This window comes from Vespula pensylvanica, chromosome 7, assembly GCF_014466175.1.
Source record: "Vespula pensylvanica isolate Volc-1 chromosome 7, ASM1446617v1, whole genome shotgun sequence".
In the NCBI taxonomy this organism is placed as follows: domain Eukaryota; kingdom Metazoa; phylum Arthropoda; class Insecta; order Hymenoptera; family Vespidae; genus Vespula; species Vespula pensylvanica.
Genome location: NC_057691.1, coordinates 3,775,639 through 3,792,433, shown reverse-complemented (window position 1 = coordinate 3,792,433; position 16,795 = coordinate 3,775,639). Strand labels below are relative to the sequence as shown.

Genomic DNA, 16,795 nt, shown 5'->3' with positions numbered 1-16,795 from the left:
GTAGTAAAATATGCGAACTACGCTAACTCTATAAGTGGCTGCCGACGTCATTGATGAAATTTAATTCAGATAAAAAAATATTCTCACGAATATATAATTTTTCTTTATTAAAGTATAGTGCAGACAAATAATTATTTTATAACTTTATTATGAACTACAAGATTTGTCCAAACATTATGTTTTAAAATATCTTAGATCGTAAGCTGTTTCTGAGACGTTACAAAACAGATATAATAATAGAGATTTAATAATATAGGATACTGACGTTCACAATAACTTAATAATTATTTAAAAAGCATAACTTTTATTATATATAAAAATAATTCACAAAATGTTTCCTTTTAATCGTGCTTGAAAGTAATCTCCATCTCCTTTGGTTGCTTGTCTGTTTATTTCCTTATGACGTTCTCGGCTAACAATTTCTTCTATTACCTCACCATCTCCTTTAATTAGTCTAAAAAATGATTATTATAATGGTATGAAAAAATCATGTATGTGCACTGTCATGTATACATGTGATTACCTATATCTTCCTGTTTCCTCATCATATACCCTACGTATTATACTTTGTTTTTTTTCCCATTCTTCTTTTGTAATAGGAGCCATTAGTTTGGCTCTCTCTGATATTTCTGATGAAATTTCTGTAACAGTATCCTTGGATTTTTCAGAAGTCCGTTTTTTACTCTCAATAGCCGATGACTTTTTTAACTTCTTCTTTGAATTTTTCTTTAACTTCCTCTTCTTTCTATGCTTTTTTACATTTTTTTTAACTCTTTTAGCCTTCTTCTTCTGTTTTTTACGTTTTCTTTCATCTTCAGAAGAATCAGAACTGCTGCTACTACTAGTGCTGCTGCTACTACTACTACTACTACTACTGGTACTGCTACTACTGCTACTACCACTGCTAGTACTACTTGTACTGGAAGAACTTGAAGAAGAGGAAGATCTTTTTTTTCTCTTTTTTTGAGTACGATGATCAGGCTTTCCCTCCAAACAATCAGCTTTTCTTTTCTCTCTAGTTTTTGTATGTGAAGGATCTATATTGGTTTTTATATTCTGTATTTTATCTACTTTTAATGAACATTTCTCCTGTTTCGAACTACTATCTCTAGAATTACTTTCTCTCACAAATTGATTAGATGCATCCTTGTTTGAATTTCTGTGATAATCAATATTTTGATCTTGATTATTTCGTGATCTATTGTAATTAGGTACTCTATTGTTATAATGTGTATAATAATTTCTTCCTTCATTATTGCGTCTGTAGTATTGATAATTATTGTACGGTATTCTTCTATTTCTATTATAAAATCTTCCATATTTATATGATCCTCTTATACTTGTATTACCACGTTCCCTGAAATTATGTGAGGGCACATTGTAATTTCTTGAACCTTTGTAATTGTTTACAGACCTATCCATTCTTTGTGGTATAATTCCATTCTTATATTCTTTAAATGTACGATCATCATCTTTTTTCTTTTTCCTAGTTTTTTGCAATTTAATATCATGGCTGGAAGTACTGGAAGAACTGGAACTACTGGAACTACTTCTATGTCTTGACTTTTTTCTTTTATCCTTACTACATGCACTTCTTCTCTTTAACTTGCTGTCAGATCCATCACTATGGGTAGACTGAGTTTGTTCTTTCATTCTCTGTCGTTTGCTTCTAGAGCTTCTCTCGCACTTAGTTTCGTTACTTTCTCTGCCACTCATAGTCAGTTTGTAGAGATGAATATATGAATATCTAATTCCTTACAAATCATATGTTCCTGTTTACAATCGTTATAATATATTTCTCATAATATTATCATAAAAAAATTATATTTATCCTGCCTCCATATTCATATTCATCTATGAAATTTTTACAAACTATCTTTATTGTGTTATTTCATATAAGTAATTGTTTAATAAATTTATAACGTTATATATAGAATTGAGATATATATTATAACAGAATATTCAGTTAATTATAATTAATTTTTAATCACACTCTCACCCTTTATTCGTACCGATCGTTAACCTCTCTTACTAATCATCAAAGTTAATTACTCCATAGAATAAGACTTTTACGTAAAATGAGGCAGTCGAATGATTGGATTATTTAACTATTTCTATATGGAGGCAACACGAAAAGTTCAACCGACCTCATCGTTCTCAATTTCGAAAACTGAAGCGAGATTAAAGGCAACCCCTCATGTTTGTGTATACTGATAGTGGACCATCTATATTTTACTATAACAAGGGTTTTCATAAAAAAAAATTATTTTGCACAATGATAACATTAATCGATAATAAAAAAAATTCTGCTTATTCAATATTTTTATGTATATTTGAATGCCCCATAATGCTTGTAAAAAGATCTTTAAATAAAATGTTTAATAAAAAATAAAGTAAAAAGTAAAAATCTGTCAACTCTTTTAAATTAAACAATCATTTGTTTACAATTTTTTTTTTTTTTTTTTTTTTTAATTACTATATCGATCGATATCAAGAATGTATGCGCTCTAAATTTGAAGGTTGATTCAAAAATTATATTTTACAAATTTTATGTAAAAGAATTAAAAATACAAAATGAATGAAATTACATGTCAACATATAAAAAAATATAATTCTCAATAAAAATGACGTCGTCATCACCAAGATGTTTCTGTAAGGACAAAGTCAGTTTATTTCTTGTAATAACAATTATTGTTATTATTTAAGAGAATAATGAAATATTTATATACGAATGTTTATTATATTTCTCCTAAAAAGGAGATAATTCATTCTAACTAAAAAGTTCATATAAAATATAGGTGAAAGGAAAATTTGTCGATCTCGATATAGCACCGTCTCTCGAATTACAAAAAATCGTTGAAACACTTAGTGCTCCTGGAAAAGGTTTATTAGCTAGTGACGAATCACCTACGAGTTTAAACGATAGATTTGCAGAAATTGGAATAGAAAATACAGAAAATACCCGACGAGATTATCGACAGATGTTATTCTCTGCTAATAAGGTAAATCATTCGATAAATATTAGTTGGCTAGTAAAAATACAAAAATCTTATCGATAAAAACAATTCTTACAATTTCAGTGCGAATTAATGAAATACATAAGCGGTGTTATCTTACATAATGAAACACTTTATCAAAAAACAACCGATGGCGTCAATTTCGCCGAGTTTCTTCAACAGAGAAATATCGTACCAGGTATTAAAGTTGACAAAGGTCTGATTAACCTTTCTGGTACAGAAAATGAGTCGATGACAGAAGGCTTGGATAATTTAAAGGAAAAATGTATGCAATACAAACGAGAAGGTTGTCACTTTACCAAGTGGAGATGCGTTTATTCAATTTCAGAGACGAAACCGAGTCAATTGCTTATGTCGATAAATGCGAGCACGCTTGCAAGGTGAGCCGCCATTATCTCGGACATATATAATGAATATATAGACTCATATGTAACAGATTTTTTTATTGGATTAGGTATGCAACTATATGTCAAAGTGCTCGTTTGGTACCAATAGTGGAACCAGAAATATTATCTGTTGGAGAACATAACATAGAAAAAGCTTTACAAATTCATGAAGAAGTATTGTCCATTGTGTTTAGAGCTTTAAACGAACACAGAGTTTATCTGGAAGGTATGATTCTTAAGCCTGCAATGGTATTACCGGGTGTTAGAAGTCCAAACTACACGCCGCAAGTGAGTAGATACATATAAATAAAATGGCGCCATTTTTGAATTATTAACTGATAGATTTTAAATATATACTCATTTATTTTTAGATCGTAGCTGATTACACTTTGAAAGCGTTACAAAGGACGGTGCCTCCGGCCGTACCAACGATTTTATTTTTAAGCGGTGGACAAACCGACGAAGATGCGATATTAAATTTGAACGCGATAAATACGTCTGAAGGAAAAAAACCATGGACTTTGAGTTTCTGTTATGGTCGCTGCTTACAAGTACGTATTATAATATAAAATCTTCTTTAGGATCTTATGATAATGTTTCAATATCTAATTTAACAAAGAACGAAGCTATGAAAATTTGGAAAGGAAATGCAGCGAACGTAGAAGCAGCTCAATCAGTATTTCTGAAAAAAGCTAAGTTATGCTCCGATGCATCACTTGGAAAAATCAACGTAGAAAAAATGAATATAGAAAATATTTAATATTTACGAATAATCGAAGATGATTATATTGACGAAAACATATATTGACGAAATTGCAAGACCGATTAAATTAAACGATTAGGCGAGTGCAATTTTATCATTTTATTTTTCCTACAGTATAATCAAAAATATATTATATTTATCTATTAAACAAGAAAAACAGTGAACGGTTATCGGAATGACCTGCCTTTTGATACGAAATCTGGACTCATTAACGTAAAAAATTAGAATAAAAATATTGCGTGTTTAGGTTCTCAACGTGAATGTACGTCACTTTATACGTTGAAATCTATGAGGATATACATAAGAAATCTTGCATAAGAGTACATTAGCTTTAACAGTGAAAAAAATGTATAAAACTTCAAGCTAGAATGTCGAAAGAAGGTGCCCTTGGTTGACCTCTAAAGCGAAGGTTCTCAATCAAACGTAAATGCGTACATGCATGATTCGTTCGGATATATGCTACGTGCCAGCTGAATCGTATTACACATAACGGACTACATATTACTCTTTTACTGGTCAATATGTCGTCACTTCCACGGAATTCCACCAATGAACGCTTACCAGTGTTCTCTCGAATGAAACCGATTACCACGTGGTGCAATCCAGTGACGTAGCAATCTGGAATTTCAAAAGAATATGGTCATTCTTTTTCATTGAAAACGAACAACAAATTTATCAAAAATATGTAATGTAGATTTATTTTAAACATTTATTTCATATATAGTTTTCAAAAGTAACACTTCCGCATACTATTATCATACTCTTAAATCTCTTTTTTTAAACAAAGATTTCAGGTTGAGCACCACGAAACATCGTGCATTCTCACGCATGCGCTAGTAACGTTCATGTAGAGACTTTGAAACCGCCGTGCACCTTTGCTTTCCTCAGTTGTTCTCGAATCCCCAGTTGAGGATAACGTGCGTGTACGTTTTCAATAGCGACAGTCAAATCCATCTCAATAATAGGTAAGTTGAATTTGTGTTTTAATTGTTGAATGAACGTTTATCACCGCCGAGAAATCAATATCTACGATTTAATGAGAATAAATGACGATTTTGAAATTCGTTTGCGGAAAAAGAAAAAAATAATGGCTAACATTAAGGATTCTACGAAGATTTGACCTTGACTGACATTCGGCCGACACCCAATTTTTTTATATTCTTTAACTCTGATAAAAATATCAATATTAATAAGAATATCTTTTTGTGTTCTAACATCGATCCAACGTTAATTCTCAATTTTTTTTTTCTCCTACGTATATAAGTAAATAGATATAGTAATGTCAAAATGATGATACATTAGGATCGTACGATCAATACATTTTTATAGAAATAATCGTATAACATGCATTATTCTCGGGGCCGTGTAATAATTACACAATTATTATCTCTTGTAATACTGTCATGTGAAAACTAACCTACATTCGAGACGAAATAAGTAAATCGACAATCTTTACTCTTTGGATAATCGATCTTAAAGCTTAAAATAATAAGAAATACGTAGTAAGTCGATCTATAGTAGTTCTTAGAATGGTACAATATATATATATATGAACCTTTATTTAAATGCAATAAATGATATTTGACGAATAGTGAAACTTAGCCAAGAAGGAAAACGTTAAGTGATGCCAACTTTCCTGTTCGATATAGTATCAATTCATTTTATAGATAATATCATTCTGTAATCACATTATAAAAGTAATAAACAATTGTTGCAATAGGATTTAAAGTAGGAATGGTTTATGCAAGTGCAAGCACGTTTAACTCACGTGTGACGTATGACTCATGAACGTGTGATCTTCAGTACTTTTACGATCTACGCCTTTTTTTATCTCGTTTATATACATAAAGTATGAAAAATGTTCACGTTTAGTAATATATCTAATATACTCTTTTTATGGTTATTGAAAGTAATTGTTTCGATTTATATCAATAGATCTTGATCAGTATCAAGTGGACCACATTCTGCTCATGTTCATGGTTAATAAGTTTATTCATCATTTTAAATTCGTATCAAGAAAGTCTCATTAATTATTTCACATTTTTCAATTTCGATATATAATTATTTAAATATAAAATAAATTCATAAATAATTACGTAAGCAATAAATACTATCGTACATTATAATAAATTAAAAATCATAATTTCAATGCTTTTAGATATTGATGATATAATAATATAGATAATGAAATATATACATAGAGCTATCAGTTCAATAGATAGATCCAAACCAAACAAGCTGAAGAGGTCACTTAATACGCGCGTAAAATAATGACTCCACGTGTGTTGCATTTGAGACTCATCAAAGGCTCACATGCATTTTGAATTTCGTCATTTGAAACATTGTCGAAACAACTGTTGTACGTGTTAATATAAGCGATTTGGGCATTCGTCCCGATCGAATTATTTTTTTTTTCCTTTCTATTCAACGTATTTTTTTCTCTTTTCAACCATATATTCCGTTAGTTTTTTTTTTTGTTTTTTATTTTATTTTATTTTATTTTTATACCAGTATTTATATTTATACAAGTCAGACAGCTACGAAACAATACTGATAAGATATAATAAGTATGCTGTTTTCTGCATTGTCGACTTTCCTATTGATTATTTGGTCAACGACCAGAGGGCAGTGGAATATTCTGCTCTGAATATTTTCAACTATGTAGTTTCTAATCTATAATCTTATTTTTACCCACGATCCTAATAATTTTTATTTTTGAACGTATCTAATTCATTAAGATAGATATAAAAATGCAGTAATATTAATCATTGTTTTTAATGTTCATCATTTGAGAGAGAGACATTGAACTTCTCTTTCGATTATATCATTATGACCGTGAACTTTACTCACCGAGTAACTTATGTAAAATGAATGCAAAACATCATTAAACAATTTCGACTACAAAAATTAATTATTTTCGTAATATAACATAAATAAGACACATTGTTATTTTATTATAGATGCAATTTATTTTTTTTATTTTTTTTCAATTTCGTGGATTTTTTATTGATTACGAATGTTCCTGTTGCGCAAGTGACTTTTTCAGCTGTCGGTAATACTCGGCGATCTTGTATTATCGAACACGAACTTTACATTCTTCTGTACATAAAACATATGGATAATAAATAATAAAATATCAAATAATAAAATCACGTTTTAGATTAAATGGTTTTACTTAAATTTGAAACATTTATATTATTATCCATTACAACACAAACACCAACGTGCGTCAAGTTATATATATATCTTCGTACAAAATTTATTTATAGATTTCATAGAATTTCTCTTCGAGTTCAGTATGATCTTCGGTAACATATTATACTCTTTTTGAATATATGTATTTGTTTGTTCAAACGATTACAAAATTAGTTTAGAAACTGACAGTACGTCTGCGCGATGAAATAGATGATGTTTTTCGATTTATCGAGCCACATACCAAAATCGCCAACTTACTAACACTATTTATATAATATATATATAATAATCTAAAAAACAAAATCCAATAAGATTTATAATTTATTGTTATTATAGATAACAGCTGTGGGTTCGTTTATGTACAAACGTAAAAGTAAACGACCGTAATCTAATATTTTTCGTTTTTATCAATTAAATTGCATATCTCATGTGAGAACAATTAACCAAGGACAAACAGGTATATCGTGTTGCGTCACAATGAATTCGAGTGTCGAAGTTTACATAAGATTACGTATACTATGCACCGATTGTCTACAACTGTCGATTTTATATCTACGAAAATAATTCCGAATAAATTTTGTATAGGTATTATTTTCGTTTGTAGAATATATGTATTTTGAATTACATGTGTGTATCTTGAAATTACAGTTCTATAGTTCACAAAATATTTATCTATCGTAACCGATGAAAAAGACAATACGGTGACCAATGATCTTTACCACTATCCTAAAAAATATAAATTTATATATGTCTTATTTAAACTCATAGAGTAATATACTAACATAACTCTTACTTAATTTATGAGAAAGATAACGCTCGTTAAAGAATGTTTCTCCTGGGAGAACATATACTTTCTCCATCTATTTCGTTATTCGGCAAGAACTTTGCAACAGCAACTAAGCCAGGGAGACAGGTATCCTCGGGTCATGAATTCAGGACACGCAGGGGGAATCATATACCCCACTCCCACTTTATAATGCGCGCATGCGCATGTAAAGAACGTCTGCGCGTGCTGCATTGCGGCTTGTGGAACGCCAACCAACCCCTTTCTCTTTCTCTCACATACATATAAACATATACACAAGGATAGAGAGACGCACATTTACACATTTTCCGTCGACCCTTTCTGAAAGCTGCCTTGCGGTGGACACACCGCACTGCAGCCAGGTTTGCCGGCGTAGCGTCGCCATACCCCCTTCGGCGCGTTCATCCCCTTCCTCCATCAAGCCACCGCGAATAGGGGGTGCAAGCGAAGCCAGAGCCCCGCGAACGGTCAGTCGGTGACTCGCGCTCGTTACAAACGCGAGTGCGTGATTATCCGTCTTCTTTTCCCCTTCATTCTTCCTAATCCCTTCGTCTCTTTTCCTTTCTATCTATCTCTATTTCTATCTCTTTCTCTTTCTGATACGAATCTTTCCATCTCTTCTATTTTTCCCATTTCATTTTTTTTCTCTTTCTTTCTCATCGAATCATCGAGAGAAGGGATGTAGTCGTCACATTAGTTATAGGACGACCCTCGGTCGGCCCGTACGGGTCGACCGATCGCGTCCCTTTCTATTCTTTTTTCTCTTTTCTTTTCACTATTCTTTGCCTTTTCTCATTCTATTCTTCTCTTTCCTATGCCATTATTATTTCGTGAATTATTTTTTTTTTTTTTTTTTGACAAAATTACGTGGAAAGAGCATATTACGAAGAGAAAGAACGTCGTCATGTCGAACGAAGTAATATCAAGGAGAACGTTTCTTCCATTGGCGTGACATGCTATTTGTTATTTATCGCTTTGATCTCTTGTTATAATTATAATTACTGTTGTTATTATCTCTGTGATTTTAATTATCGTTGCTCTCTATATCTTTCTCTCTCCTCTTCTCTTTATATACAAATATATAAATATATATAAATATAAATAAATATATATATATATATAATCTCTCTTTGAGATTGTTAACACATATGATTGTAACACAATTATTACCGTTAATTATATTCTTATTATTAATACCGTCGGTATTCGTGATGTATGCGAATGTGTGTACGTGCGCGCGCGTCACCCCATCGACGAGGACGACGCCGCAAGGGCTTATTTACGGTCATTGGACCTAGACCGAACGTAATGACGATGGAACACGAAGGTAAGGGGTGACGATAGTCTGCTATCATTTTTAGAAAAATCTCCCGCACGTTCTTATCCAGTTAATTATAATACCTCGGATCGATATTTTTTGTAGACCGTATGATTTATTATAGTCGACTTATTTACTCGATAACCCTTTTTTTTGTTTACACAATCATTATCTTAATAAACAACAAGATATTAATTTTACTTGTGTTTTTCTTTTTACAACGTTCGATTGTCATATTGTTATTGTATTCGTTGCACATAAGCTCACAATGTTTATTTGGATCAAAATTATTTTTAATTTTTATTTTTCAAGTCAAGCTCGTTCTTTTGTAGTTTTATTATATACTTCGATAAGTAATCGTATAGATTTAACGTTGACTAATGATAATTCCCTTTTTATGGCGTAATTTTATAATTCGATTAACTAACTATTGGGATCTGATAATCGTAGAATATTTAGTAATATCACATTGGAAAGACTATACATATATCTAGGTACACGTAAAGGTAGATAGATAGATGGGATTTATTAAATGATATTATTTATTTAATGATTGTAAAATGAAATTATTTGAAATCGAAAAATTATTATATTATCTGTCGTATTATTTATCTAATTTATATAAGGGTAATAAAATTGCTTCCCTCGAAGCTATCTACCGATTTCTAATCCTAGCAAAAGCCCATACAGCTCGTTGCTTTTTTAATCGTCTCTCCTTTTGATGTCGTTTTATCGATAAGCTCTTCAGTACGTCACTTTCAGCTATGACGTCATACGCAGATCACATGAATAGGAATTGTAGGTAAACGTCTGAATCTGAAACGAGTATGTTCTTCTTTTTCTCCCTCTTAAAATGCCAATGCCGCACTATCTCTAACAACATCGAGCAACATTTTCGCTCGATAATAATTATCAAGTTTCGAAGTTTCTCTCTTCCGAATTTTCACGAACTTACTTGATAAGTTCGATTGTACACGTTTCTACTAAGTCTGACATTATCTTTCTATGATGATAACTTTCAAAGACAGTATTCAACCATCCGAATCGGATTGTTAATTTTAAGTTTGTAAAGTTATTTAAATGTAAATAAAACGTAGGTTTTGTTAGGCAAAAATATGTATAATTCAGGAAGATATCGAAGGGATCCCATAGAAATACTTTTTAATAGGAACCAATGATTTCTGCGGTTAATGCTATAGGGTCTTCAAATTGGTCGTCCAACTACTTGTCATACAAGACATAAAACGATCTACTTGTTCTTTACAACAGGTTTAAATGCGATGAAATTGCTCCTGAATAATCTAATACGATTAATTTTTATCATTTAATTTAACTGGTAATAGAACTCGTATATTTATAAAGAGAAAAAAAGAACAAGTTAAAATAGTTCTATGAGATCCCCTCGATACGCTCCTGAAGTATGAACCAAATCTTTTGGGACACTGTATATGTTTACGGGTCGTTGGATCGATGAAAAGAATTTCAAACGAAAACATAGTGGGTGTATATGTATGTATGTGTGCGAGGACAATTTAATTATGCATCGTTAAGGACTTCCATTAGCAAATGATATTAATAACTATTCGAAGAGCTTTTCAGTGTGTAATAACACGAACAAAACAACAGTCCTTTAATTTTCTTCTTCAATATCTATTCTGTTTTTTTTGATCTGGGAAGTTACATAAATAATGATTCATTTCCATTCGTAGAAAATGGTAGCCGAGAAGTACGATAAGCTCGAACCCGAGCTGAAGGAAGAATTGAAAAGGATTGCCGAACAGATCGTTGCTCCTGGAAAAGGAATTCTCGCTGCTGACGAATCTACGACCACGATCGGTAAACGTCTAAAGGACATCAACGTTGAGAACAACGAGAACAATCGAAAAGCATACAGACAATTACTTTTCACTGCGGCAAAGGTACGCCATTATATTTTAGAAAGGTTAAATAGTTATTTATATTTTCTTCTTCATCAACGATATTAGTTAAGATGCGAGTCAATGAACGAACAATACGTATAATAATCCTTGTCACGTTGTTTCAATTTTGAATTATTTAAAATTCACGATCATTGTATTCACAATCGATGCTAAACGTTCACGTCCATTTGTAGTTTACATACGTATCCGTCGTCCATCATCAATCAGTATCGATTGACGTTTTAATTAATTTCAACGGTTATTCGGACAAGTCGAAGAAACAAGAAATTAAATTTAGAATATCATTTTAGAATTTCATATAGTCAAGTCTTGAGTGCTTAATTAACTTTTTATATTTTTCTTCAATACCAAAAATCATTATTTTAATAGGACGTCATTGGACAACATATCTCCGGCGTGATTCTGTTCCACGAGACATTATACCAGAAGGCTGACGACGGTACACCATTCGTCGAGCTTTTGAAACAACGTGGCATCCTTCCCGGTATCAAGGTCGACAAGGGTGTTGTACCACTCTTTGGTACCAACGATGAATGCACGACTCAGGGACTCGATGACCTCCAAGAACGTTGCGTCCAATATAAAAAGGATGGCTGCCACTTTGCCAAGTGGAGATGCGTTCTCAAGATCAAAAAGGATACGCCAAGCAAGCTCGCCATCTTAGAAAATGCGAATGTTCTCGCTCGTTATGCTTCGATCTGTCAGAGCGCAAGAATCGTACCGATCGTCGAACCCGAAATCCTTCCTGATGGTGATCACGATCTTGCTCGTTGCCAACAGGTCACGGAGGAGGTTCTCGCTGCCGTTTACAAGGTTAGAAAAATATTTATTCATTCATATATGTAAGAGTTAAATGGGACAATGTCGCAATAAAACGTGCCAGCTGGATGATACAAGATCTTGCCAAATGGTGCAACAAATGGTCACTATTTTAAATCTTATTTCATACTAATATTTTATTGATTGATAAGGATCAACAGAGTTATCAAATCTTTTCTAAATTTTATTTGTTTTGCTAATATTATATCATTTTAATGTAACTTTTAGGCATTGGCTGACCATCACGTCTATCTCGAGGGAACTCTTTTGAAACCGAACATGGTGACACCAGGTCAAAGTTGTCCGACGAAGGCAACACCCCAACAAATTGCAGGAGCGACTGTAACCGCATTATTGCGTACAGTTCCACCCGCAGTACCTGGCATCACCTTCTTGAGTGGTGGACAATCTGAAGAAGAAGCCTCCGTGAACTTGGACGCCATCAATAAGTTCCCAGCTAAAAAACCTTGGGCATTGACCTTTAGCTACGGTCGTGCTCTTCAAGCTTCCGTTCTCCGTGCCTGGGCTGGCAAAAATGATCAAGTGTCCGCGGGACAGAATGAACTTATCAAGAGGGCTAAGGTACCATCTCGTATAACTTGTTATCTTATGCTACTTTCTTTTTATAATATCTAATTTTTTATTTGTAGAATCTTTCCAATCAATATGTCAGTCTGTTGTCTCTAATAGTATTTATTTATTTATTTATTTACTTTCTTTGTCTATATTCTAAATTAGTTTGTGTAATGTTGTTTTTTACTTTTTCTATCATACTCTTTAATATCTATACTATGTCTAACACAGCAAATTCTGTTGTTTGTTAGCTTTGTTTCTTCTTGCTATTTTACAGTTCTTAAAAACATTACTAATTTTATTGTTTATTGCTAATACTACGATCACAAAGTTTATCGTATCCAATAATATATCATTAATTTTTCTGTATAATAGAATAGTGGCTAATTTTTTGTTTGCACGTCCATGAATTGTGTGCTTATTTAGGCAAACGGTGCTGCTTGCCAAGGCAAATACGTTGCTGGCAGTATTTCTAGCAAAGCTGGTGACACTTCTCTGTACATCAAATCGCATGCATATTAAAATTGTCTTTCCTTATTCTATATGAGGCCGTTTATATACTACTATAACAGTGAGTACATAACAATATAAAATTCGTATTGTAATTTTGGAATATACAACTAACACTTATATTCCAAAAGTTATCAATTTCTTTACCATTAATCAAAATATCATCTATTTCTTTTTGCATTAATATAAAAAATACATTTTTTATCATTATTTCTTAACAGGCCAACAGCGAATCGGCACTTGGCAAATACGCGGGAGGTGTCACAGGAGCTGCCGGCGATGCTGCGCTCTTCGTAGCAAATCACGCGTACTAAAAGAAATATTCAGTTAATAATAGCTTAGATATTCAGTTCATCTGTCGAATACGATCATCGTCGATCATTGAGAAACAGTATAAAAGAAAAGATCCATTTAACATTCTGGACAGAAGGGATAAAATAATAATAATAATAGTAATAATAATAATAATAATAATAAAGCAGAGATCAATAAAGAGAGAGAAAATCCAAAGGAGATCATCGTCGATGATTGTTGCGATCTTTTGCGATATTTTTCACGACGTTTACCTTCGATTTTACAAATCCACCGATAATTTCCTTCGCGATTAATGAAACTTGATTATTTTAATCATCATCTTTTTACTCCGTAAGTTTCATAGAAATAACCGTAACGCGTAATTTCATCGCAGAGATTTTTCAAATGTGATTGTGCACAATAACGTTAAAGCGAAAGAAACGTTGAAAATATTATCGATCGTTCGTCAATAAAAAAATAAAAAAAACGATGAATTTCTCTATCCACGATTTTCGTTCTGAACTTCGAAGGCGAGTATAATCGAGAAGAAGCATAAAAACACTTTGAAAATTATTAAGAAAACCAAAGAAAAAGAACAGAAAAATATGTAACAAACATACGTGCAAATTTAAGATGAAAATCAAATTAAACAAATTCGACGATGACGCGAATTATACATCTTACGCATAAACGCATACAAGTACGAATACACATTATATATTGTATTCTATAATATTATGATATATATACATATATATAAAAACAAAAAAAAAATAAGAAGAAATATATATATATCTATATATCTATATACATAAATATATTATATTACCGTCAGTGTCGTTAAAATATTCTACGTGTGTAAAAAGAATTATGAAGTAAAAAAATCATATTAAATGTTGTTTGTTAGAAAATGAGTCCGTATTACAAAAGCGTATTATTACGTCATTTACTTATATAATTATATATAATCTTCTATAGATATTTAAAAAAACGTATTGAAAAACATACTCGTATGTCGATGTTATATTATTATCTAATGTTTTCATTGTAATCTAGGTCACCAAATACACTGTGGAGGGTATGAATGTTGTTCTTTACTTAAGTCAATTTAAGACCTATAAAAACTTTACTCGAAAAATGTTAAAAACTTTATCTCCTTAAATTAATAACAATAAAAATAAACAGCAATAATAAACAGCAAAACCTCAAAAATATATGTATGTACATATGATATAAAAGTTACATATGTATATGTACGTGTCAACTACTTTACCATACTGTAAATGCGTAACATAGTACTTAATTGTGTCGATAGATGGTAGCTTCGACAAAAATCACACGATTTAAGTTACTCAACTAACCTCTATATGATTGAAGTTTACACAACAGGTTATATACAGCTGATACGATGTCGGAGTTTATAAGTAGTAGTATCGTTTAATTAAAAAAGTATAGTGAATAAATTATTTAATGCTCAGCACGTGCAACGTGAAAATATAACTCCTACAATCTAATTAATGAATATTTATAAGTTGTTGTATTCAATGGCACGAAGAAATTATGGAAGAGGCAGAAATAGTGGAGCACTTTTACGGAGTATATTTATTATATTGTTTGAATCCAAAGTACAAAGGTAGAATTTATATAGGTTACACTGTAGATCCACGACGTAGAATTAAACAACACAATGCCGGTAGAGAACATGGCGGTGCATACAAAACTAGCAAAAAAGGTCCATGGTAATAGTTAAATGATACACACACACATACACACACATATATATATCGCATAAGATTAATTACAAAAAAGATTTACATAAAAGATTTTTTTTAGGAGCATGGTGTTAATTATTCATGGCTTTCCTAACAGTACTTCTGCATTGAGAGTAAGTAAATTATACTACAAAATTGAAACAAGCATTATTCAGCATAATTTATATAAAATATATAAAAATCATAATAAAGCTAAAAGTTCGTAGGCTTATAGTTTTACAATTTAAAAAAGAAGGAAGATATTATTAATCTAAAGAGTCTCGAAAAAAATTGATTTTTAAAATCATCTAGAAACTTTTAGCCCACCTTGTATATTTCAATTGTAATATGTTTTAAATGTATTGTGTAGTTCGAATGGGCATGGCAGCATCCTCACACGAGTCGACGTTTAAGGCATGTATCGAAAAAAAAATCAACTCAAAAAACCATAGAATTTTATTTGATGGTTCTCTCAGAAATGCTCAAAGTCGGACCCTGGTGTCGTTTACCTTTAACGATTCGTTGGCTGGACGATGACTTCGCTCAAACTTATTCCACTTCCTTTTCACCGCCTTTACACATGCCGATATGTTACGGGAAAGTTATACCGCGAAAGGTCACTAAGAGAAGTCCAAGAAAAGAGAAGACCAACGAATCACAGATGCAAGAAGATTACATTCCTATACAACTTTGCTCGATTTGCGGATTAATAAGCGAAAGAAACGAGTCCATTACGTGTATAAAACCGAGTTGTCGACTGATAGCACATTTAATTTGTTTGGCACAACATTTTTCTAAGGATGATCAAATCTTACCGATCGAGGGTACATGTCCTTCCTGTAATACCAACGTCCTTTGGGGTGATTTGATAAGGAAGATGATTGGTTGTTATCAAGACTTGCAAAGTGACGTTGATAACTCTCCACTTATAATTAGTAGCGATGAAGATATCGTAGATTAAATTATTAATTAATCGTTAGATCAATTAAGATTAATTGTCGGATTTACGTTTTACTCTACACAATTATGTTTTATTAAAAGCCAATAAGAAAATAATTCTTTACAACTTACTCTCGATCATTAACATTATTGAAGGATATACATACATATTTTCTCGCATAGTGTGCTAGATATATGAAGTTATAACATAAATACTACTTTAATATGTAATTAGCACGCGCGTAGCGCGAACCGTTAGTACTTTTGTCATACGTGATCAAACGAAGCAGCATATATCGTGCTGTCCATAATTGTTAACTAACATTTAGGTCGCAGCAATCATTTTCTTTGCCGTCGTCAAATCTATGTTAATCATAAAATACATAAACATACATGTATCGCTAACTAATAAGAAACAAATAAGTAAATAAATAAATAAATAAATAAAAAAACGTATTATACATATATCCTCAGTTAAAATACAA

The 16,795-nt window shown here is 31.7% G+C and overlaps 4 protein-coding genes across 8 annotated transcripts; 3 read left to right on the top strand and 1 right to left on the bottom strand.

Moving 5' to 3' along the window:
* Nucleotides 1-125: 125 nt before the first annotated feature.
* LOC122630383 (ADP-ribosylation factor-like protein 6-interacting protein 4) lies at nt 126-2,344 on the bottom strand. 2 transcript variants are annotated; one of them, XM_043814837.1, is made up of 3 exons: nt 2,000-2,344; nt 524-1,754; nt 126-454 (listed from the first exon to the last, which is right to left on the bottom strand). In XM_043814837.1, the coding sequence occupies exons 2-3, from the start codon at nt 1,714-1,716 to the stop codon at nt 325-327; spliced, it is 1,323 nt and encodes a 440-aa protein (XP_043670772.1). In that variant the 5' UTR covers nt 1,717-1,754; nt 2,000-2,344; the 3' UTR covers nt 126-324. The 2 variants fall into 2 exon arrangements, with proteins under 2 accessions (XP_043670772.1, XP_043670771.1); XM_043814836.1 differs by having other exon boundaries at nt 524-1,772; nt 2,000-2,343.
* Nucleotides 2,345-2,624: 280 nt separating this feature from the next.
* LOC122630696 (fructose-bisphosphate aldolase 5, cytosolic-like) lies at nt 2,625-4,945 on the top strand. The gene is made up of 6 exons (XM_043815479.1): nt 2,625-2,663; nt 2,799-3,002; nt 3,081-3,397; nt 3,472-3,691; nt 3,775-3,954; nt 4,023-4,945. Exons 1-6 carry the CDS (start codon nt 2,625-2,627, stop codon nt 4,161-4,163), a joined length of 1,101 nt encoding a protein of 366 aa, XP_043671414.1. The 3' UTR covers nt 4,164-4,945.
* A 27-nt stretch (nt 4,946-4,972) lies between these two features.
* LOC122630385 (fructose-bisphosphate aldolase) lies at nt 4,973-14,701 on the top strand. Of its 3 annotated transcripts, none has more exons than XM_043814841.1 (6): nt 4,973-5,131; nt 11,194-11,403; nt 11,794-12,237; nt 12,472-12,825; nt 13,243-13,387; nt 13,548-14,701. In XM_043814841.1, exons 2-5 carry the CDS (start codon nt 11,197-11,199, stop codon nt 13,336-13,338), a joined length of 1,101 nt encoding a protein of 366 aa, XP_043670776.1. In that variant the 5' UTR covers nt 4,973-5,131; nt 11,194-11,196; the 3' UTR covers nt 13,339-13,387; nt 13,548-14,701. The 3 variants fall into 3 exon arrangements, with proteins under 3 accessions (XP_043670776.1, XP_043670778.1, XP_043670777.1); XM_043814842.1 differs by lacking the exon at nt 4,973-5,131 and adding an exon at nt 8,627-9,493; XM_043814843.1 differs by lacking the exon at nt 13,243-13,387 and having other exon boundaries at nt 4,974-5,131.
* A 137-nt stretch (nt 14,702-14,838) lies between these two features.
* Nucleotides 14,839-16,739, top strand: LOC122630392 (structure-specific endonuclease subunit slx1). 2 transcript variants are annotated; one of them, XM_043814851.1, is made up of 3 exons: nt 14,839-15,359; nt 15,454-15,505; nt 15,742-16,739. In XM_043814851.1, the coding sequence occupies exons 1-3, from the start codon at nt 15,181-15,183 to the stop codon at nt 16,330-16,332; spliced, it is 822 nt and encodes a 273-aa protein (XP_043670786.1). In that variant the 5' UTR covers nt 14,839-15,180; the 3' UTR covers nt 16,333-16,739. The 2 variants fall into 2 exon arrangements, with proteins under 2 accessions (XP_043670786.1, XP_043670787.1); XM_043814852.1 differs by having other exon boundaries at nt 15,227-15,352; nt 15,443-15,505.
* The last annotated feature ends 56 nt before the right edge of the window (nt 16,740-16,795 follow it).

Excerpts from the sequence above, each read along its gene's own strand:
- LOC122630696 (XM_043815479.1), top strand. The coding sequence starts at position 2,625 with ATGACGTCGTCATCACCAAGATGTTTCTGTAAGGACAAA. Across the intron at positions 2,664-2,798 it reads GATGTTTCTGTAAGGACAAA|GTGAAAGGAAAATTTGTCGA; the intron begins GTCAGTTTATTT and ends TATAAAATATAG. Across the intron at positions 3,955-4,022 it reads GTTATGGTCGCTGCTTACAA|AACGAAGCTATGAAAATTTG; the intron begins GTACGTATTATA and ends AATTTAACAAAG.
- LOC122630392 (XM_043814851.1), top strand. The coding sequence starts at position 15,181 with ATGGAAGAGGCAGAAATAGTGGAGCACTTTTACGGAGTATATTTATTA. Across the intron at positions 15,360-15,453 it reads ACTAGCAAAAAAGGTCCATG|GAGCATGGTGTTAATTATTC; the intron begins GTAATAGTTAAA and ends GATTTTTTTTAG. Across the intron at positions 15,506-15,741 it reads ACAGTACTTCTGCATTGAGA|TTCGAATGGGCATGGCAGCA; the intron begins GTAAGTAAATTA and ends TGTATTGTGTAG.
- LOC122630385 (XM_043814841.1), top strand. The coding sequence starts at position 11,197 with ATGGTAGCCGAGAAGTACGATAAGCTCGAACCCGAGCTGAAGGAAGAA. Across the intron at positions 11,404-11,793 it reads TACTTTTCACTGCGGCAAAG|GACGTCATTGGACAACATAT; the intron begins GTACGCCATTAT and ends TTATTTTAATAG. Across the intron at positions 12,826-13,242 it reads AACTTATCAAGAGGGCTAAG|GCAAACGGTGCTGCTTGCCA; the intron begins GTACCATCTCGT and ends GTGCTTATTTAG.
- LOC122630383 (XM_043814837.1), bottom strand. The coding sequence starts at position 1,716 with ATGAGTGGCAGAGAAAGTAACGAAACTAAGTGCGAGAGAAGCTCTAGA. Across the intron at positions 455-523 it reads GAGGAAACAGGAAGATATAG|ACTAATTAAAGGAGATGGTG; the intron begins GTAATCACATGT and ends ATCATTTTTTAG.